General features: G+C 53.6%; 1 protein-coding gene across 1 annotated transcript in view; it reads right to left on the reverse strand.

Annotated features, from left to right (window-relative positions):
* The window catches only part of CSF1R (colony stimulating factor 1 receptor), a 27,549-nt gene extending 8,612 nt beyond the window's left edge, over window positions 1–18,937 (reverse strand). The window contains exons 1-10 of the mRNA XM_006766238.2: window positions 18,889–18,937; window positions 14,636–14,896; window positions 13,797–14,081; window positions 11,956–12,092; window positions 11,114–11,273; window positions 9,586–9,772; window positions 6,637–6,752; window positions 6,377–6,497; window positions 6,105–6,295; window positions 4,414–4,529 (exon numbers count right to left, since the gene is read on the reverse strand). Coding sequence (XP_006766301.1) covers window positions 4,414–4,529; window positions 6,105–6,295; window positions 6,377–6,497; window positions 6,637–6,752; window positions 9,586–9,772; window positions 11,114–11,273; window positions 11,956–12,092; window positions 13,797–14,081; window positions 14,636–14,896; window positions 18,889–18,937 — 1,623 coding nt within the window. The remainder of the gene's footprint in view (window positions 1–4,413; window positions 4,530–6,104; window positions 6,296–6,376; window positions 6,498–6,636; window positions 6,753–9,585; window positions 9,773–11,113; window positions 11,274–11,955; window positions 12,093–13,796; window positions 14,082–14,635; window positions 14,897–18,888) is intronic.
* Window positions 18,938–23,345: the final 4,408 nt, after the last annotated feature.

Genomic DNA, 23,345 nt, shown 5'->3' on the forward strand with positions numbered 1-23,345 from the left:
TCCACACTCCAAACAACTCAGCCCCAGCCCCAGCCCCCGGCCCCCGGCCCCCACCACTCCTTCCACTGAGCTCAGCACTCTGACTATCCCAGTGCCTCACGTAAGCGGAACCAAGCAGTATTTGTGCTTGTGTGACACTTAGCACATCTCCAAGGTTCACCCATGAACCTTGGGACTGAATGTCCTTCCTTTTCAAATCTGAGTAACATTTCCTTGCTAAGCCCCCACTGAGCACCCGCTGGGCCAGGCACTGGGATTCAGAGCGGAGCAAAACAAGTCCTTGCCCCCACGGAGTGTGCACGCTGGTGGCTCACAGACATTCACCTCCAATAAACAACTAGACAAGCAGGGAGTTTTCAGAGCGCTGTGAGGAGAATAAGGCAGGGAAGTGGGGCAGGGCAGGGAAGGCCCGAGCAGGAGCAGCAGAGAGGGAGCCAGCCCAGCCCAGCCCGTGACCGCGGGAGGAACTCAGGGAGCAGATGCGGAGGCCTGGGTGGGAAGGGTCCGGGCGAGTCTGAGTGACTGCCAGGTGCTCATCCCCGTGGCTGGAGGGGAGCAGGGGAAGGTTCCAGAGTCAGGAAGGCCTTGAGGTCTGTGGTGAGAGGCTGTGCCCACAGGCAGTGCCTGGAGGACCTGGCCCTTTCTCCGGCTTTCCATGCTGTGCCGACCACCGGGAGGAGGAGTGGGGAGGAGGAGTGGTGGCCTCTCTCTTTCCTGCCCAGAGTGGCAGCTGCTGGGGGCATCATGCCAGGGGCTGCCCATGAGAAGTGCTGATGGGAGACGGCATGGAGGGGGAAAGTGGAAGCCGGGCTGGGGCAGTGGAGGACACGGAGGCCTCGGGTCAGCAGTCCAGCTCTTTCCTGTCAGTCCCCTGGGGCCCGGGGACCAGCTGGGCTGTGCTTTGCAGCTGGGCTCCTTCCTGGGCACCCAGCTCGGGAGCTACAGGGTGAATGAGTGGGTGTTGGGGAGGAGGGGCCTGTGGCTGTGTGCCCCGCTGGGTTAGAAACAAGACTCCGGTTGCTGTGGGGAAGAACTTCCCGGGGTAGTTTGGAAGAAATGAGCATTTAGACACAAGGAAGAGCTTCCGGGTTCTGCTGGAGTGGGGGTGGGGGTAGCGGGGAGTCCACAGATGAATTTAGACCCTCCCATGCTGGGGCTCGGGAGGAAAGTCTGAAATGGGACAGAGGAGGGACTTTTAGAGAGAGGAAAGGAGAGAGAAACAGCAAATTGTTTAGCTACTTATTTATGCATTCATTGGTTGGTTCTTGTATGTGTCCTGACCAGGAATTGAACCCACAACCTTGGCCATGCTGGGTCGACCCTCTAACCAACTGAGCTGCTCGGCATGGCAAGGAGGGACCTTTGAATCTCAGAGGACTCAAACCTTGCACATGGTGGCTTTCCAGCCCAAAGACAGCGAGGGAGCCAGGAGGGGGGTCTCTGACCCACCCCCACCCCCAGCCCAGGCCACTTCCATCTCCAGGAGCCTCTGTGGCCAAGGCCTGTTTGTCTCCTCACCACTTCCCCTTCCTCTGTCCCCCGCAGCTGGGCCTGAGTCAGCCCCCTCCCCACCGCTGCCCAGCCAGGCGGTCATCCTGGGGAGGAGGGGTGGAAGGAAGAGGAGGTCTGGCTGGAACCTCAGGCCTCTGGATGCCAGGCTCTACACCTGGAGGAGGCGCCCTCCAACCTGCCTCACGCACCTCCTCGCCTCTTCCTGGCGGGCGGCCCCAGCTCTGCCCTACATCACGCAGGCTGCCCCTGGAAAGGGCTCAGACTCCTCCCAGCGCTTCCACGGGGGGAGGGGGGGGACGGGGGGAGCTCTCCGCCAAAGGAAAACCTTACAGAGGCCAGATTCCCACCAGCAGTGGCGGTCACTGTAGCCACAGCAGTGCCCACGGCCTCCCCACTAGGCCTGCTGGTTCTGGGCGGGTGGATGTTCTCGGTCTCAGGAAGGTAGAGACCTTGTAACTCCCACAGATACCTAGAGGACCCTCCTTTCACCCCGATCTGTCCCTGGTCCCCACAGCTCAGTTCTGACCCCCAGAATCCCGGCCTCTCCCGCAGCCTCCCCATCCCCTTCTCTCCTCCCTGCCTCCTCCTTTCCTCCTGTGCCTGCCTCCCTGCCTGCTGACTCCTGCCTTTCTCTTCCCCCTTAGCCCTCCTACCCTGTGGTCTCTCTGGGGGCCAGAAAGGCGATGACTCAGCCTGAGGCAGAAACAGCCCTTCCTCCAGACAGGGCCACCCCACCACCCCCAGCCTAGGCAGTGAGGACTGACCAGGCTGAGGCCCCAGTGAAGGGGGAGGAACCCCAGGGGGCAAAACAGGAGAACTGGGCTGCAGGCCCTGAGACGGGCGATGGGCCATCTTGACCCCTCAAGGTCTTGTCCCATGGGATGCCCTCCTTGGCCGTGCGTGGGCTCAGGGGACAGTTTCATTTCCTGGGTGGGAAATGAGGTGACTGGGAGTACATCTTCCAAAAATGGTCCCACAGAGAGAGGATAATGTGTCCTGAAGCCACGGCTAGCCAAGGGGACAGGCAGCCTGAGGCAGAAGGGCTGGAGGGGGAACTGGACACTTCTCTGGAATCTCTGCCGCTGTCCTGGGCCGAGGAGGATGCTCTGTGGGGCACTGGGAGGCAGTTTCAGTTCCATATAAGAAAGAACTTTGAGGTCAGAGCTGCTCAGACAGGGAATGGGTGGCCACAGAGGGAGTGAGGTCCTGCCCCTGGAGGTGGGCGAGCAGGCCCAGCACCACTTCGGGTGTGCAGTCAAGGAGATGCCCAACCTCAGACGCCCCTCCCATCCCAAGAGCCATGAGCTCACTTGGGTCCCCGGGCAACTTCCTCCTGGGACGAGGGTGTGTAGCTCCCATTCTGAGCACTGTCTGTGCCCAGCACCCTGAAGAGTCCCCGTGGAGACAGCTGGAGGGGGGGGTGCGGGGGGGAGGTAGCTGCCATTACTGACTGCATTTCACACATGGAGACAACAGAGGCTTAGAGACAACACTTTTTCCTAGTCCCACAGCCAGAGACGCAGGCAGAAGAAGGATCCAGACCCAGATCCGCCCAATTCACAGCCCCTGGCTCTTAGACCATCAGTAGGCTCGTGGAATGTCAGAGGACGAGGGCTGTTAAAGGCCCCCAGTTCCAAGGTACAGGTGGGGAAACTGAGGCCTGAGAGAGCAGTGAGTCAGCCGAGGTCATATGACAAAACGGTGTCAGAGATGGACCCAGATCCCCAAAGTCTTGACCTGGGGCCCTGGTTTCTTGGGGGTTCTGCTCTGAGCTGGTGCTGGCATGACAGAGAGCCAAACCCATATCCCATCCAGCCTATATTCTTCAAGTCCTCTTCTCACACTAAAAACTCCAAGGTAGGTGGGAATGTTTCACCGCTAAGTCATATCGCTACCCTGTTCAACCCCCTGTTGGCCCCGAGCCTACAGGATGAGGTCCAACCCCTAAGACCCCCAACCTGTTCCCCACTGCCTCCTCTTCTGGCTGCCAATGTCTCCAGAACTCACCTCGGGCTTCCCCACCCTTTACACACATTGCCCTCTTCCCCAGCCTGACACCCCTTTCCCGAGTCTGCCTCTCCTGCTGCTCAACCTTCCCAAGCCTCGGTTTCCTTATTGTAAAGTGCTGACTGCGATAGTCCCTGCCTTGGGGTGTTGTGAGGACAAAATAAGGTGATTCAGTGTTTCACAGAACGGTTACAAACGGGCTTTTTACAGACCAGCCTCTGCCACTGACCAGCAGTAGACCAGGGCAGCTGTCTCCACCTTTCGGACTCTCAGCTCTGACTGTAAGTGGGGTTAGTGATACTACCTGCATGCGTGGCTGCTGCAGGCATTGAGTGAGAGGGTGTGGGTAACACACTTTATAAAAAATGCCCCCGAAAGCACATTCCTGATGTGCACTCAAGGTGACAGGCACTGCACTAACCGTCAACGTGTGATAAATAGCAGCTTTGAATAATAATATGAAATGACGAAGAGGCTGCTGATGGTCAGGCCTTCCTCCTCCACTAGACCTTCACTGCCTGCGGGTGAGACACAGGCTTGCCTGTGTTGTCCTCTCTGTGCCTGAGAGCGCCTGGCTGGGACAGGATCCTGTGCTTACTCTTCCGCTGCACCATCCCTTTCCTCAGAGCATCTTTCGTCCTCCCATCCTGGTGAATTGATTATCGACCATATCCTGCACTAGACAGTGAACCCCAAGAGGGCAGAGGATCCCAGCACCCAGCCCACATTGGTATAGAGTAGGCGCCCACTAAAGAGCTGCTGGCTAAATGACTGGAGGGCAAAATGAGTAGGTGCTCGGGGGCTGAAGGGGCGCAGGCGGCCTGCAGGAGGCCTGGCGGTGCTGCCTCAGGTCCACGTACTCGGGGCCTGGCTGCCCGCCCTGCACAGACTCACCTGCTTGTACTTGTACAGAAGCAGCAAGAGCAGCAGCAGCAGCAAGGCCATGGTGGACATGCAGGCGACCAGCACAGGCGTGAAGAGGGGCTCACCCAGGAGCTGCATGCTGGCTCCTGCAGGGGGCAGTGGGGGCGGGGCAGAGGAGTGAGTGGGCCTCTGTGACCCCCTGACTCCACTGAGAACAGGTCAGTGCCTGGCCTGGAACATAGTTGGTTCTCAGTAAATGCTTTGAACAAAGTGTCCTCTCACCTGGAAGCCCGCCGAGCCTCAGGGAGCCTCTCGCAGACCATCCCCAGCCAGGGGCAGGGAGGATGGGCCCCCAGCTCTGCTCATGCCCAGAGTCACAGCCTTTCGTGTCTGGGGGAGCCCCTTATCACACAGTGCCCCCTGCCAGGGCAAGGATCCCCTCTGCAGCAGCCTGGCCTAGTGCCTAGCCTTGGCTTGCGCACGCGCATACACACACACACACACACACACACGCACACGCACACGCACACGCACACGCACACGCACACACATGCACACCACCCCTCCTGACAGGGTTCACCACTTACACCTCTAGGCAGCTCGAACAGAAAGACCTAGACTTTAGACTGAAATCCGCCTTCCTGGCTGTCCCCTGCTGCTTCCCTGAGTGCCCTTTGGAACCACGCAGCCCTTCTGAGGGTCTGAAAGCCAGGCCCATGGCCCCTGGGTCTCCTTTTCCCAGGTCAGTAACCCCATCACCTTGCCTAGATCAACAGCATGGGTCTGAAGCCAAATCTCACCTCCGCTATGTAACGGTGTGTGACATTGAACTTGTGACTTCTCCCTAAGCCTCAAGTTCATCATCTCCAAAGTCAAAGGACATTAGTGCTGACCTCCTAGGGGCGAGCCGTTTCACTGAGACAGTGCCTACAGAGCTTAGCACAATGCTTGGCCCAGGGAGACTAAGGCGGCCACAACAGCTGCGTGTGCGGGGCCAGCTCTGAGCCAGACAGAGGTTCCCGCTCTGTCCTTCCTGGGCCCAGAGAGCTTGCTAGGTCTGGCACACGGGTGCTAAGACCTGCTTGTCAGAAGTCCGAGGGTGCTGTGGGCTTCTGCGCAGATCGGAGAGCTACCCACATGGAGCCTTTGAGCAACCCAGAGAAAGGCATCTCTTCCTCTCTACAGGGCAGCCTGCGTCAGCTGGGGCTGGACAGCGGACAGCTCACACTCAGACAGGGGCCCCGAAGGACAGGACAGTGTCTGGCAGGAAGGGGCTCGGGGAGGGATGGAGAAGGCCGCCAAGGCTGGCCTGGGGTGGCCTTGCCATTGCCTGTCTCTCTCGCCAGGCTCTAAGCTGCATGGAGGCACGCTCCCTGCACATCCTGAGTGCCTGGGACGCAGCAGATGCCAAATATACACCCGCCAAGTAATGCATGAGTTCAAGTGCAGGGCATAAGCAGAGGGGCTGGTTAGGGTGTGCTAGCTTCAGGCTGGTGTCTCTCCGGACATCTCTCAGCTTCCCCTCCCCTCTCCCCCTACCTCCAGTCCTGCGGGTTCTGGACTCCCCATCTGGTCCTTTCAGGAGGGGCCTGGAGTGGGACCCACAGAGGTAGGACTCAGTTCGGTTGGGACGAGCTCCATGTTAGAACTATGGCTCCCTGAGCCGGGCAGTTTCCTGGGCCCCACTCCTGTCCCACCCGGAGCGGCGGAGGAAGGCTCACCTACAGAGATGGGCTGGAAGGCGTGGGAGCTGTTCCCCGCACGGTTGTGGGCCCTGCACTCGTATGTCCTGTTGTGTTCCAGGGTCCCCACAGGCAGCTGGCTCTGGACAGTCACCTTGTGGAAGGGCTCCTGGCTCAGGACCTTGGTGTGTGGGTTCTCGAAGACCTGCAGCACCTGGGCCTCATCGCATCTGGGAAGAGCAGAGTGTGGTTCAGGGTTTCAGGGTGCCCACCCCTCATTCCAGGTGAGAAGGCGAGAGGAGTCCACTTACCTATCAGTATGGCCCCTGCACAGCAGCCACGTCACGTTGGGCTGGGGGTACCCAGAGGCGTCACAGATTATGGCACCAGAGCCATTGACAGGGCTCCACGCGACCCTCACCTCAGGGGGGTCTGAGGAGGAAAGGAGGCGTGAAAGAGGGAGGGTCAGCCCAGCGGCCCCAAGTCCCGTTGCCTGACCCCTGGCTCTGAGCTTCCTCTCCCAGCTAGTTTCTCCAGGACCTCATGTCCCAGCCGCCACTCCATCACTCACAGAGAAGGGTGAGCTCGAAGGTCAGGGCATCCTCGCCTCCGGCGTTCCTGGCCAGGAAGGAGTAGCGGCCGGCCTCAGAGGGCTTCAGGCGAGGCAGGGAGAGGGTGGAGGTGTACCTGCAGGAGAGGGCAGATGTCTGGGTGAGCGCAGTGTGGTCCCCACAGGACAGCGGGCTCAGACACCCGCCCTACCAGGCGTTGTTTTATTTTTGGTAAAGTGTCCAGGCCACAGAAGCCTGGCTGAGCCAGGAATCCAGGCCGGGAGCCAGGAGACACGGGAAAACCATCAACCCGATTTTCTTCATCGGCTCTCTTATGTGTAAAGCAGTGTTTTCTGAGGTTTAGTAGAGGAGAGGTCTGTGAAGTGCCGACACTGGGAGGCACATCACAGGCCCCACTGAGTGCACCTGCTTCCGCCACTACCACTGGGCTAAGCCATCCCTACTGAGAACGCTAGCACCAGGGCAGCTGCCATCCCGGAGGCTCCAGTCCTGCCCAGAGGAACTGGGAGAGGAATGAGAAGCAGGATGTAGTTATGGGGCTGTAGAGACCAGGGGCCAAATCCTAGTGTTGCCACTTCTCAGCTGTGTGACCTTAGATAAGTACTTAACCTCTCTGATCCTTCCTTTTCTGTGAGGCAACACTGATGGAAATTAATTCACAGACTCGGCCTGAGGATTAAAGGGCTATGTATTCAGAGTGCTGGCACATGCACTGTATGCTCTAAATTTAAACAGCTGATTGCAGGTAAATTTTTTTTCTTACTCTCTTTAAAATTTATCCACAATGGGCATGTATTGTTTAGGCCATGAAAAAGTTTTAAAAAATAAATTATAGCAAATTACCAGCTCTTCTTTATAAAATGTCTGTAATCACAAACCAAGACTACAATACACTAGAGGCCCAGTGCACCAATTCATGCATGGGTAGAGTCCCTTGGCCTGGCTGGCAATTGGGGCCCATTGGGGCCATCTCATCCAGTCCTGATTGGGGATGATGGGGGCCGGCCTGCCGGCGAGGGGCCATGGGAGGACTCCAGGGCGTGTCTGGCCCTCTTGCCCAGTCCCGATTGGCCAGATTCCAGTAGCAACCTAACCTACTGGTCAGAGTGTCTGCCCCCTGATGGTCAGTGTGTGTCATAGCGACTGGTTGTGGGGTCAACCAAATGGTTGACCGATTGGTCGTACACTTAGAATATTACGCTTTTAGTATTATTATATAGGATGGTATTCAAAAGACAATTTCGCCCAGACCTTTGGCTGAACCTCTCTGCATGGGTCATTTTTTTGTGATAATTAACATTTACCTCTTAAACTGAAAGAATTAAACTTCTATGGATGACTCAAAGTCACCGTTAGGAACACACCCATCACATGAGCCTAGTGCCGTGGCTGTTTGGTGCGCAGGCTTGACTGCCTTGCAATGCATGGCCCCAGACTACTGTCTGCGGGCTCCCCCTGGTTCCTTTCTGCAATGTTCCTGTTGCATATGGATCCCTGAAATCTGTCCATAAACCCCCTTCTCAGGGGTCTTTAGAATCCAGATTCAGAACTTCTGCTTTAGGTGACAGGAAGCTAGGAATCCTGGCCATAAAGGATAAAGGAACTGGGAGGAAGAAGATGAGGACAAGGGAACATCCTTGTAGATTCTAATGACTGACAAGCAAGAATCCAGGAGCCAATGAGGTCTGGGTTCAGGAGCTAGAAAGAACCCCAGAGAGTTTGGAATTAGAAAGGTATCTGAGGGATTCTCTAGCCCAGGGATAGCAAACAGGTCTGCTCTCATGAACCAAATGTGATGGAAATACTGCCTGGAAACTGTTGAGAAGGACTCTGAGGTTACATCTAGACCAGCCGTGGGCAAACTACGGCCCGTTTGAAATGAATAAAACTATTGAAAAAAAAGACTGTTCCCTTTTATGTAATGATGTTTACTTTGAATTTATATTAGTTCACCCAAACACTCCATCCATGCTTTTGTTCTGGCCCTCCGGTCCAGTTTAAGAACCCATTGTGACCCTCGAGTCAAAAAGTTTGCCCACCCCTGATCTAGACTCTGTAGGCAGCAGCTTAGGGACATCTGTCAAGAGTATGGAAGGGGATGTTATCACACACACACTATATACTTGCTGTCCTTGATCAAACTGTATGCTCTCATTCAAATAGATCTGGGTAAAGAAATATTGATTTAACCTTTTAAAAAAATCATTAAAGAGTATTAGTGTTCCCCTTATGGAGGAAATGTTTGTTTAGAAAGCTACCTGGTTAGACCACTTTGGGTGGGAAAATAAGACCCGAGGACACAGTCCACAAAGAGATTCCTAGAATGTTGTGCATGTGGGAAGAGCAGGATTCTTGGAGAAGAGAAGATGTTGTCAAATAGCACTTTATGAGAAGAGTTTGAGCCTGCTGTGGAGTGGCCTGTGAGAAATGATCAGGGCTGGGTAGTCACAGGCCTTTAAAGAACTTTGGATGTATCTGTGATTGGGTGGTGTGAATTCCCTCTGCCCCATCCCGAAACCTGTGCATCTGGCAGATACCCTGTGCAGTCATTATTAGGAACATGTAGAGGAGTGGAAATCATGGGCATTGTCTTCCACATTTGGATCAGCCACGAAGGAGGAGGATGAAAGAGATCGAGTCCTTGCATAACCATGAGAATGCACATCCCCAAGAAATGGTAGAATTCTTGAGGGCATTTCCCAAGGATGTGGTGTTTCCGTGTTGGAGGAAGACTTAAACAGAGGGGTATGCAAATTTGATCTAAATCTCAAACATAGATGACTGACATTTAGTTTCTGCACAGTCAGGGAAAGTGAGAGACAGAAAGGGGAAGGGACTCACTCCAGGTCACACAGCAAGGTTGAGACATGACCCAAATGTCCTGACTCCTGGCTGAAGTATTCCCCATCCAGCTGTGGGGCTATGCAGATGGGAGCTGTAGTTGGTACCTGTATGTTTCCTTGCGGGTGTTAAAACTGAGCTTGGGCTGATGGTCAGAGAAGGGTCCCCCATAGGTCCAGTTAAAGCCTTGTAGGTCCGGGTAGGCCTCCACTGTGACTTGGAGATTGAGCTTCTCACCCAAGGCCACCTCCTGGAGGAGGTTCTGCTTAGAGGTCAAGTTCAAGTAGGCACTCTCTGGAAAGCAGAACACAGAGATCTGGCATTAGTGGGATGATGTTCTGGTTTGCTTGTTCATTTGGTCATCTACCCATTGATCCAATCATTCAGCTGGACCCTCCTGTGTGCCTACAACGTATCAGGCCCACATTCCCCAACCCGTTAACTAGTGCTTGCCCTCTGACATCTCTCTTTCCACCACCCACCACAGAAGCCCAGGGTTCCAAACTGTTCTCCTCACTGAGTCCCTGGGAAAACTCCTATCCTCTCTCCTTATTTTCATAATTAAGAGGTTGAATATATCTGTGGCTATCACTTTTTGAAAAAAATTGTAGCAAGTAATGCCCAACTGATGTGGCTCATCGGTTGAACCAGGAGGTCATGGTTCGATTCCTGGTCAGGGCACATGACTGGGGTATGGGCTTCATCCCCTGTGTGGGGCATGCAGGAGGCAGCCAATCAATGATTTTCTTTCATCATTGATGTTTCTATCTCTCCCTCTCCCGTCCTCTCTGAAATCAATTTTATATATATATATATATTTAATTATAGCAGTAAAAAAAGTCTGTTTTTGTTTTTTTTTCCACATGCCCCCATCCATTTCCCCTTCTTCTGGTAATAATTAAGTCAATGTGGCTTCCATATCCAGCTCTAAAGTGAGCATGTGACTCAGGCCAGCCAATCAGAGTAATGTGTCACCTTTGGACCATTGATTAGGTTTGGGGTAGGCACGTGAGTCCATGAATTCATGACGCTCATTTTCATCATGTTTGTTGGGACTCTGGGAAAAGAGAAGACCTCATTCTACTGGGGTTATCATCCCTGGTGCTTTTTGGGGTTCTAAAAAAAAATTACAGCTGAGAGTTGAGAAGGAACAGAATCTTGGCCGCATCATTTAAACACCTAGATCCAACTGTACCTGAAGCTCATATCAATGGGCTTTTTAGCTATAAGGCCTATAAAACACTCTTTTGATTAGGCCAGTTTGATTGGTTTCTGCTCCCTGTACCTAAAAGAGTTGTAACTAGTTTGTTCTAATTAAATCTTGCATAAATTAAAGTCAAGCTACCTTGGGAGTCTGAGGAAGAAAGGAGAAGCAGAAGAGAGAGGGAGCTCCAGAGGCCTAAGTCCCCTCAGTATTGTAGGACACCCTGCACTTCCCCCATGATCACACTGGGTGAGCATTGTCTGTTCACGTGTTTATGTTTCGTGAGTGTCCCAGGCCTAAGGTAAGGGGATTCTAGCAGAGATATTCTGAACAGTGCCTTCTTCTCTGCCATCGGCTCCCTCCTCAATCCCTTATGTGCCTCCCTCACCCCAGGATCCCTGCTAACCCTCCCCCACCTTCCTGATGCTCACCTACCACCCGGAAGAGCATGGAAGTGGAGCGGACGCCCTGGGCATTGGTGGCCACACAGGTGTAGTTGCCAGCATCTTCGAAGTCTACTTGATGGAGGTTGAGGGTCAGGACTTTTTGGTAACGGTCATCATGAAAGTCATTGTGTTCAAAGATATTGAGCTGCAGCCAGAAGAAATGGAAATGGTATATACCAAGGTTGTTTAGGGGTTAGGAAGATTTGGGTTCAAATCCTCATCCTTTAAGTATTATTGTCTTCCTTTCCTTGGGCAAGGGAGTGATCTCTGAGCCCGTTTCTTCTTGTGTAAAATGGGACTAATACTGGCCCCGTGCTTCCAGGGCTGCAGTGAAGAGGAAATGAGATGTTATATGCAAATGTCCCCGCTGGCACATGGTAGGCACAGTGGGATGGGATGGGAGGGAGTTCTCAGAAGCAGCCCAATGCCATTCCCGCTGGGAACACTCCCTCTCCCCCCTCTCTCCCAAAGAAAGTCTTTCTGAAGTAGCCCTTATATCCCTGGGCTTCACAGGTGGCCCAGGAACCTCTTACTAAGTCAGACGTGAACCAACATCTGGCTCTTGTCTACACGCTGGGGCAGAGGTCATGGGGCAAGGGAGTAGAGTATCACCTCCCCTGCCACCCTACAATCTTCAGCAGCATGAGCCGGAGTCCTGGTTTTGGATGATCGCTAGTGACATCCTGGGTGAGTCCACTCCCCTCTCTGGACCGGGGCCACCTGCTCAGCCCAGAGGGCCAGCTAGTAGCGGGGCTGGGCTACATCCTGCAGGGCATGGTACTGGGAAGATGGGCAGGCTCCACCCTGCTGTCCCCCCGGGGGCTGACCTTGGTGTTTCCGCGTTGGAGGAAGACCTCAAACTTGATATCAACGTTACTGGCTGAGCACACGATCTGGGCAGCCTCTCCTCGAATCCGCACTAGCTCTGCAGGCTCCAGTGTCACAGTCGGGGGTCCTGGGACAACTGAGGCCAGGGAAGCGACCCATGAACACTCAGGCCAGAGCTGTTGCTCTGCTCCCTGCCATGGGCCAGGCTACTGGCTAGGGCCCCCACCACGTTCCCATCTGAAATCCTGCGGGGCACCCTTGATGCTTCAATTTCCCCGCCACCAAGTCTTATCTCCTAAAGAGACTTTGAAAAGTCACTTCTCTCCATCACCACCTCTCCTCAGCCTCACCGCCCTCTCTGCTCTGGACCCCTGCCGCCGCCACCCGGAAGGTCTCCCTCTTCCCCTCCGACCCTCACAGCAGCCACAGTGAGCACTGGAGAAGGGAAATTGAGTCGGGCCTTTCTCCGGTGCCAATATTCAGTGGCTTCCTGTCACTCTCAGAATAAGAGTCATCGTCCTTCCCACATGCCCAGGGCCCCTGGGCCCTGCTCCTGACCACCCCCCACCCTGCGCTCACACTGCAGCCACAATGGCCTTCCCACTGCAGACCCTGGTGCCCGACCCTCCCTCCTGGAATGCTCTCTCCCCCACACTCCGAATGGGTGCCTGTTCTCACCCTTCAGATCTTTAGCTCAAAAATTCCTCAGAAAGGTCTTCGGTGACCAGTACCCTCATACCTCTTCCTACCCCCCACCCCTCGTCCCCCTGCCACACACACACAGCCAGCTTTCTCCAGCTGGGTTTCTTGTTCATCACAACTGGTACATTATTTACTTTCTCTCTGGTGGATATCCCCAGCCGCTAGCCCAGTGCCTGGCACACGTAGGCACTGAATTAATTTCTGTGGCTGTTGTTGAAAGGAGTTCAAATTCAGTTTCCTTAGAAATACTAAAGGACGCATCCAAGGTCCCTGAAGGGGGCATGACAACCGGGGTCCAGGGCAGCCCGGGGCTCTGCAAGATGAAGTTTGGGGAAAGCACCCTCATGGCCTCTGCCTGCAGAGTGGGGTCCTTTGACTTCCTGGGCAGGTTCTGTGGCCTTGAGCCCAGGGCCTTGGGCCAGCCATGCTGCTCTGACCCTGAACCTGGGCCTCCTTACTCACGGTCCTTCCGGAAACTAGAATCTCGTCCCCCAGTCCAGCAGGGGCAAGGGGGAACAGTGAGCCCGCACCACCACTGCCCCCAGCGCCCCTTCCCCCCAGTTCAAGCTGTCCTGCCTGCCCACCACCACCTCCCCCTCATCACCCCGCCTTCATTGGCCCAGTGCCCAGCACCGGGCTGGCACTGAGTGGGAAATCCACGTCTGAGTGTGTGGGAGAGCTTCAGGCCCTCCTGCCATTCCTGGAACGTTCAGAGCTTCTTCCCACCTCATGACTTTGTGCCTGCCGTTTCCTCTGCTGAGATACCCCTGTGAGGGCACCTCCTTCTCACCATTCACATTTCTGCTCCAATGAAATGTCACTCTCTCAACAGGGCTCCCCTCCCCCGTCCCCACACACCCGATTCCATCACCCCGTTAATGGCTTTCCCAGCATGTTCCCTGGACTGAGTTGGTTCTGCCCACTGAGTTATTTACTTGTGTGTGGTCTGTCTCTCACCCAACATACCTTGCTTGTCTCGCCCCACTGGGTGGCCCCTAGGTGACTGTGGCACAATTGGAAGGAAGAAGCGAAAAGAAGTGGGTACCCCGTACGTCCCATCAGGCCCGGCCCAGGAGCATGGTGGCCAGCCCTCAGTCCCTGGCCGCCCGGCCTGGCCTGCCCCTCCCGGCCCACGCACCTTTCTGCACTTTGAGACGGATGCCGAGCGTTGTCACCGTCCTGCCGCCTACTCGAGCGCTGCATTGGTAATTCTGACTCTCAACGAACTTGGCCTTGTGGATCGTGAAGCCGTGCCGGGGTGAGAAGGAGTAGTTGGTTTGGCGCAAGACCTGCCGGTTACGGTCCCGCATCAGCGTGACACCGGCCTCCAGCGCCGGGTCGGTGAGCAGGCAGGGCAGCAGGGCATCCTGGCCCTCGAGCACCTTCACTTCCTGGGCCAGCAAATTCCAGGGCCGAGCAGGGTCTGGGGTACAGCGGGAGACAGGGTCACAGCTGCCCTCCCTCTTCCAGGTCAGTCTCTGGACCTTGGTGACAGGGAGGCTCAGAGATGCTGAGCATTAGCCTGAGGCCACCCAACACCAGGGAAGCTCCGCTGATGCTTCGGAGCCCAGTCCAGCCCTACTACCTGCTGCTGTGTGAGCTGGAGCACATGACTCAGCCCCTCTGAGCTCTGAAAAGTGGGCATCATATGGAGCCTACCCACAGGGTTATTGTAAAGACTACAGTAAATTAGAAGCGCCACCACAGGCCCTCGTTTGTGGCAGACATGTGATAAGGCGGAGCTGGTTTTTTATGACGAGCAGCATTAAGGCCCAGCCCTGCCAGGCCCTGGGAGTGAGGAGGGGCCGGGCCAGGGCAGGAGGTGGAGGGGACTTATCCATCACCGCCTGCATTAATTGGGAGCTCACCCCGGGCCATGTGCAGTGCAAAGCTCCTGGCACAGGCAAATAGAGGCCAGAGTTGAAGCTGACTTATAACGATGCTGGGGCTGCTAGGCCAGTGGGCCCAAGTCCTCACCTTTGACGTAGAGGTGAATGCTGGCGCTGCCCCCTAGGGAGTCTCCAGGCTCTGTGCAGCGATAGGTCCCCGTGTTTTGGAAAGTGGCATTGTTTGTGGTCAGGATGCTGCCGGGGGCATCTAGGTCCAGGGTCCAGTGGGGGTAGGAGATGGGGCCGACCCATTCCACGCTGCCATTGCCCACACATCGCAGGGTCACGGTCGCGCCTGGCTCCACGACCAGCTCAGGGACACTGGGTTCTATCACCAGGACCCCTTGAGCTGGTGGAGGGAAGAGAACAGACAGAAGTGAGGCCTCAGGTGACAGCCCCTGGGCCGTTCCCTGCCTCTGAGATGGGTGGTGCCCTGGCAGGGGTGGTGCTGGAACAGGCGATCAGCTGTGACTTGCAGGATCACCTTGAACAAGTCTCTACCCCTCTCTGGTCAAGTCTCTGACGTCTCTGGCGCCCAGCAGGTCCCTCCTCTGAGAAAGAAGGACTGGAAACTTTCTAGGCCTCCCACCAGCCGCTGTCCCTCGGGGGCCCCTAGCCCCTGCCTCACTCGGACTTCCCAGCTACGACTGCATCGTTCTTCTCCCGGAAGCAGAGTCCTCCCGCCTCCTGAGGGGGCTGCACACTTAGTGCCACACGCAGGGCCTGGCTCAAAGCTGGGGCTCGAACAGGGACAGGAGACGACAGATGGATGGGAAGTTCACAGCCAAGTCCTCCGACTTAATTCACACGGGGAAGAAGAAGAGGTGTTGGATCTTGGCCCAGCAGAATGTAAAAGGTGTTAATTCTTCTGTGTGCCCGCTCCCACCACTGGACGCCTGGTCTGCGGCACAGTGGGATGGTTCAGAGGCTCCGTGCCTCAGTTTCCCCACCTCTAAAACGAGGGCAATAATTGTGCCCATGTTTTGGGGATGTTGGGAGGTTTAAGTGCATAGAAAGCCTTTAGAACAGTGGTTCTCAACCTTCTGGCCCTTTAAATACAGTTCCTCATGTTGTGACCCAACCATAAAATTATTTTCATTGCTACTTCATAACTGTAATGTTGCTACTGTTATGAATTGTAATGTAAATATCTGATATGCAGGATGGTCTTAGGCGCCCCCTGTGAAAAGGTCATTCGACGTCAAAAGGGGTCGCGACCCACAGGTTGAGAACCACTGCTTTAGAACAGTGGTCGGTAAACTTCGGCTCTTGAGCCACATGTGGCTCTTTGGCCCCTTGAGTGCGGCTCTTCCTAAGCCTTAGGAGTACCCTAATTAAGTTAATAACAATGTACCTACCTATATAGTTTAAGTTTAAAAAATTTGGCTCTCAAAAGAAATTTCAATCATTGCACTGTTGATGTTTGGCTCTGCTGACTAATGAGTTTGCCGACCGCTGCTTTAGAAGGTCACCAAATAAGTACTCAGGAAGAGTTAGCATTGCGCTTATGATCCAGTCTACCCGACCCCCAGCACTGTTGTGTTTACAGGAGAGCCAATCTCTTTTAAGGAAACTGTTTTTGAAGGAGAAAAGAGAACTTGAAACCCGTATCAGGCCCTCCGGGAAGAAGGCCCGTTGCCTCTGCAGGGTCAGCATTTCTCCAGGGCCGAAAATAGGGGCGGAGGAGGGAAGTGAGAGCTGATTTAAGGCCTCGGAGGGGCTGCCAGGCGCCCTGGCCTTTGCCGGCGGAAACACATTGCTGGCGCCCGGCCGGGCCCCCGGTTTCCGCTCCACCTGTGGCCCTTCTCCCTGGGATGCTCTCACTTCTGCTTCCTGACCCTCCTGGCCACTGTCCCCTCTCTGGGGCAGAGGCTCCAGGAGAGGCAATGCCACCTGCTGGGGGGCAGAGCACCCTGGGCTTCGGGCCTGGCTCTGCCGCTGACCCACTGGTGCCCCTGGTGAGTGCAGCCCCTTGGCTCTGACGGTGGGAAGCCGGACACTTCAGCCCCGAGGGCATTCAGGGCATCTCCACTGTCCTTCCTGCAAGCACCTTAAATGGATCACCCCGCCCCTGCCATCAACCCCAGAGTCAGGAAGTTCTTCTCTGTCAAAGATTGCAGAAGGCCCTGGCCCTGGCCAGTGTGGCAAGGTGGGTTGGAACGTCGCTCTGTGCACGAAAAGGTGATGTGTTTGATTCCCAGTCAGGGCACATACCAGGTTGGGGCACATGTGGGAGGCAACCGATTGAAGTTTCTCTTTCTCTCTCCCCCTTCCTCTCTCTAAAATCAATTTTCAACATATTCTCGGGTGAGGATTTTAAAAGATGACTTTTGAGTTTGTACCCATCAGAGGTGGGCAGCCTCCCTGCCAGAGCTTCTTTTTTTAAAATATATTTTTATTGGTTTCAGAGAGGGAGGGAGAGGGAGAGAGAGACAGAAACATCAATGATCAGAGAGAATCATTGATCGGCTGCCTCCTGCACACCTCCTACTGGGGATCGAGCCCACAACCCAGGCATGTGCCCTTGACTGGAATCGAACCCGGGACCCTTCAGTCTGCAGGCCGATGCTCTATCCACTGAGTCAAACTGGCTCGGGTCTGCCTGAGCTTCTGATCAACACAAGGGGTTGAGGAACTGGTGGATACTGCCAAGGCCAATATGGGGGTGGGAGAGTGGGGAGCAGCCCTCCTGTGCCGTGTGACCAGTGTGGGGAGGGCAGCAGTGTCACCCCTGGCAGGCTGTCCGCTAATCCCCCAGAGCTGGCGCTGCCCGGGAGCAGCTCAGTGACGCAGGCCCCGCTGAGGGCTTCTTGCAGGGAAGAGCTCGGACTGTGGGTTCCAGGATGCATTAGAAACTTGGTCCTCCCTTACAGGCTGGGTACATGCCATCCCCTGTCTGCCCCTCAGGCCGCCCTTCTGTCCTCTGGGACAGTTCAGTGAGCTACAGCTCCTGCCCCGGCGCTGCCTCGATTGCTGCATTTCTAACCTCCCTTCTGGTTTTGACACTCTGATGTCTCAAGTTTTTAACCTTTAAAGGTCAGAGTCAGGCTGTAATCTGTGATCTCATCTGGTTCACAGGCACCTCCCTCTCCCTCTCCCTCTCCCTCTCCCTCTCCCTCTCCCTCTCCCTCAAATCAATAAAAAATGAAATTTTAAAACTCTTTATAAAGAAAAGACTCTGCCCTGTCCCGCTAGTCTAGCAGGTGCCTTGGTCTCCTGGAAATGCACCAAACAGAGGCATCTGTCCTGTGTTGTCCTGCCCTGTTGTCCTGGGCATTTACGCAGGACAGGGATGACATCCTCCACTTGGCCCTCTCCCCAATTCTCCTCCTGCTGGCTTAGCTGGGAAAGGAAGGCCTGCTCAGGCCCCGTCCTCCAGGGTGGAGGCTGGGCATGGTGAACACTGACCGAGGCCCCCTTCCACGCCTGTCCGGCTTCCCCCTCTCTTCTCAGCTCCCGAGTCCTCCCCATGCCCCAAAGTCCCTTCCTCCCAGTTATTTGAAGGACCCTCCAAATCATCTGCTCCCAGGATGTCCCTCGACCTCACTCCTCTCCCTAACACACACACACACACACACACACACACACACACACACACACACCCCACACCAAGGCCTGTAACACTGTCCTTAGCCCAGGGTCATAGCAACCCTCTCCCCATCTATGGTGCTCTGACCACATCCCCTGACTCCCTCGCAGCAGCACCCCACAGCCTTGCTCACTCGCCTCTTCTGTCTCCTTCTGACCCTTTACCCAAGCCTCTCAAGGAAGGGCCCCTGCCTCTTTGGGCCTTTCCAACTCAGGTCCTGCCTCCAGGCAGTGAGCCACAGGCCCGCAGGGCTGAGCCCTCAGGGCTCTGCAGGGCCTCCCTCCCACTCAGTGCAGTCTGGCCCAGCAGCTCTGGCGTCTCCTAGGAGCTTGGTAGCAATGCAGTCTCAGGCAGCACCGGAAACCTACTGAGTCAGATCTGCGTTGTAACAAGATTCCCGGGTAATCCGTATGCACAGTAACGTTTGAAACGCTTTGCTTTAGTCTAGTCTGTCACTGCCCCCAACACCTGCCATCCAATAGGTGTGGACACTGAAGCCCTGAGAGCAGCAGGGCTTGCTCAGGACACACAGTGAGTCAACATCTGAGCTGGGACTGACCCACCGCCCTGGCCAGGCTGCTTCTGCCCCTTCAGCACCTTTCCAAAGCAGATAGCCCCAAACCTGCAGCCCAGGCGGGGAGATGGAAGCACTGAGTGGGTACACCCAGTGAGGGGCAGGGGGTGAGAGTCCTTCCACAGGGAACCTCTCTGTCACAGCCCCCCACCCCCAGGGCCCTCAGTTCTGCTCTTACCATGCCAAGTTGTGGCCGCCAACAGGACCAGCAGCGGCCCTGGGCCCATGGCTTCTGCGGGGAGGCGGCAGGCTGACGCAGGGCTGGGGTGCGCAGACCCTGGGCTCCCGGCTGCTAGCTCTGCAGGGACCAGGAACGCTGGCTGGACACGTTCCTCTCACGCACCAGCTATTTGTCTTGCTTCCCTCTTCTTCCTCCTCCTCCTCCTGGGCTCATCCTTTTCTTCCCCTTTTAGCTGGGCAAGGCAACCACAGAGTTTGGAAATCTTGGGTCTTTAGAAGAAAACAAAGCCATGACCCCCAGGGGGAGGGGTTGGAGTCTGGGGCAGGGCCAGCCGGAGTGTGAGGGAGCTGGTGAAGGTTGGTGCCCTCCGAAGCCACCTTCAAAGGGTCCTGGTGGAGGAGATACCCGCAAGGTCAAGCCGTCAGCCAGTCAGTAGCACAGAGAGGTGTTTCCAGGGTGACCAGGTGGCTCTGGCTAAAACATGAGGGAAGTTAGGCTGGTTTGGGGGAACCTGATAACAGCAGCAAGAAGCTTCAACTTGTAAGACACTCGTCAGCCAAGCCCTTTATAGTCATGACCTTTGGTCCCCACAAAGACTCTGTGTGGTGGGCACCGTTATCATTCTCATCTCACAGACGGAAAAACAGGTTCAGAGAGACCAGACACCTGAAACTTGCTGTGTTTACACAGCTTCCCAATGGTGGAGGTGGGGTTGGGATCCAGGCAGCCTGGCTTGTAGAACTGCATTTTCATGGATGCATTAAGTTACTTATTTTAGCAAAGAGTCTAATTGTGCTGCTATATTTCTGAAGAAAAAATAGCGTCCTAGCTGGCTTGGCTCAGTGGATAGAGCGTTGGCCTTCGGACTGAAGGGTCCCAGGTTCAATTCCGGTCAAGGGCACATGCCTGGGTTGCAGGCTTGATTCCCCAGTGGGGGTGTGCAGGAGGCAGCCAATCAATGATTCTCTCTCATCATTTCTATCTCTCTCTTTCTCCTCCCTTCCTCTCTGAAATCAATAAAGAAATATATTTTTTAAAAAAAGAAAAAATAGCATTCTTCTGCCCTTCCCTTTCCTGGAGGCAATTACTTTTATCCCTTTTAGTTGATTGCTTAGTATTTCCTTTCTTATTTCTAAATAACATAGCTGTAAAGTTACTTCCTAAAACTAAAAAAATTCCAATATAACATTAACTCAGGAAAATGATTATTCTTTCCATGTACTGAGATATATGTAATATATTTCATATATACATTTTTTTTCAAGAACATGTTTTGAACCTTTGGTAATCATGAATAGCAAGCAAAACTGACTCAAGAAGAAATAGAAAATTAGAATAGATCTAAAACTAGCAAAGAGATTAAATCAGTCATCAAAAACCTCCCAAGAAAGAGAAGCCCAGGACTAGATAGCTTCATTGGTGAGTTCTTCCAAACAATTAAAAAAAAAATTAATCCCAATTATTTTCTAACTCCTTCAAAAAATAGAAGATGAGGGACTACTTTTCAATTCATTCTATGAGACCAGTATTACCATGACACTAAAGCCAGACAAAAACATCACAGGAAAGACAACTAGACCTATATCTCTTCTAAATATAGATGCAACATACTTGAAAAAAAAATTAGCAAACCAAATCCAAAAACATATTTGAAAGATTATACATATAACCAAGTGGGGTTTATGCAAAGATAGCCCAACACATGAAAATCAATTTAATACAACAAATTAGTAGAATGAAAAAAATTCTGCATGAGCATCTCAATTGGTGCCGAAAAGTCTTTGACAAACTCTCACATGCTTTCATGATAAAACAGCAAGCAAACTAAGAAAAAAGAGCAATATTCTTAACATGATTAAGGGCGTATATAAAATATGCACAGCTAACTCAATGGTGAAAGATAGAAAGCTTCCCCTCCTTAGGTCAGAAATAAGACAAGGAAGACATTTTCACCGCTTCTATTCAACATTGTGCTGGAAGTTCTAACCAGAGCAATCACAATGAAAAAGAAATAAAAGGCATCCAAATTAAAAAGGGAAATGTAAACTATATTTATAGATGACATGATTCTATATTCTAAAGAATCTATAATAATAAAAGTGTAATATGCTAATTAGATTGGACAGCCGAATGACCTTCCGGATGTCATTCCGGACATCCTTCCGGACAAAGCTGCTCCAGCTGAGGCAGAGGCAGTTAGGGGAGATCAGGCAGGCAGGCAGGCAAGTGGTTAGGGGCAATCAGGCAGGCAGGCAGAATGGTTAGGGGCAATCAGGCAGGCAGGGCGGCAGGGGGACCAATCAGTCCTGACCAGGAGAGACTCGCACTGCCACAGCAGCTCTTGCAGCCAGGAGCCCTGGGTTTGGTGCCTTCCCTAGGGGAGTGGCCTGTGGGATCAGGCTGAAACTGGCTCTCTGACATCCTCCGAGGGGTCCTGGATTATGAGAGGGTGCAGGCTGGGCTGAGGGACCTCCCCACGTGCACGAATTTCATGCACTGGGCCTCTAGTTCAATATAATAAAAGCCTAATATGCAAATCAACTGAATGGCAGAATGACTGGTCAGTGGGGGGGTAAGGCCAGCAAGAGGGAGGCACCAGGCCAGCCAAAGCAGGTGCCAGTGGGCAGAGAGAGGGGACAGCGATTGGGCAGCAACCAGCAATGGCACGGCAATGGGGGGTAGGGCTGGCCACTCCCCAGCTGGCACTGTCTCCCAATTGGCCCACTGGTCGCCCCTGCAGGTCACGGGGAGTGGTCCTAAGCTGTCAGTTGGACATCCCCTGAGGGATCCCACACACAGGGATCAGGCCTAAACTGACAATCGGACATCCTCCGAGGGGTCCTGGATTATGAGAGAGTGCAGGCTGGGCTGAGGGACCTCCCCACGTGCACGAATTTCATGCACTGGGCCTCTAGTTCAATATAATAAAAGCCTAATATGCAAATCAACTGAATGGCAGAATGACTGGTCAGTGGGGGGGTAAGGCCAGCAAAAGGGAGGCACCAGGCCAGCCAAAGCAGGTGCCAGTGGGCAGAGAGAGGGGACAGCGATTGGGCAGCAACCAGCAATGGCACGGCAATGGGGGGTAGGGCTGGCCACTCCCCAGCTGGCACTGTCTCCCAATTGGCCCACTGGTCGCCCCTGCAGGTCACGGGGAGTGGTCCTAAGCTGTCAGTTGGACATCCCCTGAGGGATCCCAGACTGTGAGAGGGCCCAGGGAGGCTGAGTAGCCCCCACTCCCAGTGCATGAATTTTTGTGCACCGGGCCTTTAGTCTATCAGAAAAACCCTACCTACTAGAGCTAATAAATGAATTCAGCAAAATTGCAGGATACAATATCAACACACAAAAAACCTCCACGTGGTATTTACACTAGCAATGAGCAATCCAAAAAAAATTTTTTTTGGTTTGCCATAACATCTAAATGAATAAAATACTTGGGAATAAATTTAACCAAACAGATGTAAGACATATACACTGAACACCCCAAAACAATGCTGAGAGAAATTAAAAAGACTAAATAATGTAAAAACATTTTATATTCATGGATTGGAAGATTTAATACTATAAAGATGGCATATTCCCCAAAGTAATCTACAGAGCCAATGCAATCCCAATGGCCTTTTAAAAAAAAATGAAAAATGGAAAAGCTGATTCTCAAATACACATAAAATTTCAAGAGACCCCAAATAAAGCAAATAAATCTTGAAAAAGAACAAAGTTGGAGTCACACTTTCCAATTTTGAAATTCACTATGAAACTACAGAAATCAAGAATGTGGTATCAGCATAAGGATAGATATATAGATCATCAAAATAAAATTGAAAGTCCAGAAATAAACCTTTATGTCTATGGTTAATTGATTTTAACAAGGGTGCCAAGACCATTCAATGTAAAAAGAACCATCTTTTCAACAAATGGTGTTAAAAGGTTCTGGTCAAGATAGTGGAGTGATGGACACTGTACTCACCTCCTCCCGTGACCACACCAAAATTACAACTATATTATAGAACAATCACCTGAATAACTATCTGGAGACGAGCTGAATAGAAGTCCTATAACTACGGATATAAAGAAGCCAGGAGAGACTGGTAGGCGGGGCTGAGACACAAAACAAGCTGGCCCTATACCCATGTGTGGTGGTTGAGAATCTGAAGGGGTATCTCAGCCGCAGTGGTCCCCTTAGAAGCAAGGGGACCAGCCTCAAGCCGGGCTCCCCAGCCTGGAACACCAGTGCCAGGAAGAGGAGCCCCATAACAACTGGTTGTGAAAATCAGAGGTATTTCATCTGTCCTGGTAAGACGGAAGGCTGCTGGAAACTCAGGCATCTTCTTAAAAGGCCAGTGCACAAATTCTCGCTTGCAGGCACGCACCTTGGGCTCCAGCAGAGAAACAGTGACTCCAGGGGCACCAGAGACTTGTAGGGGGAACCTGAGTTGTATGGCTTCAGAGTG

The sequence above is a fragment of the Myotis davidii genome, unplaced genomic scaffold, assembly GCF_000327345.1.
Source record: "Myotis davidii unplaced genomic scaffold, ASM32734v1 scaffold18, whole genome shotgun sequence".
In the NCBI taxonomy this organism is placed as follows: Eukaryota; Metazoa; Chordata; class Mammalia; order Chiroptera; family Vespertilionidae; genus Myotis; species Myotis davidii.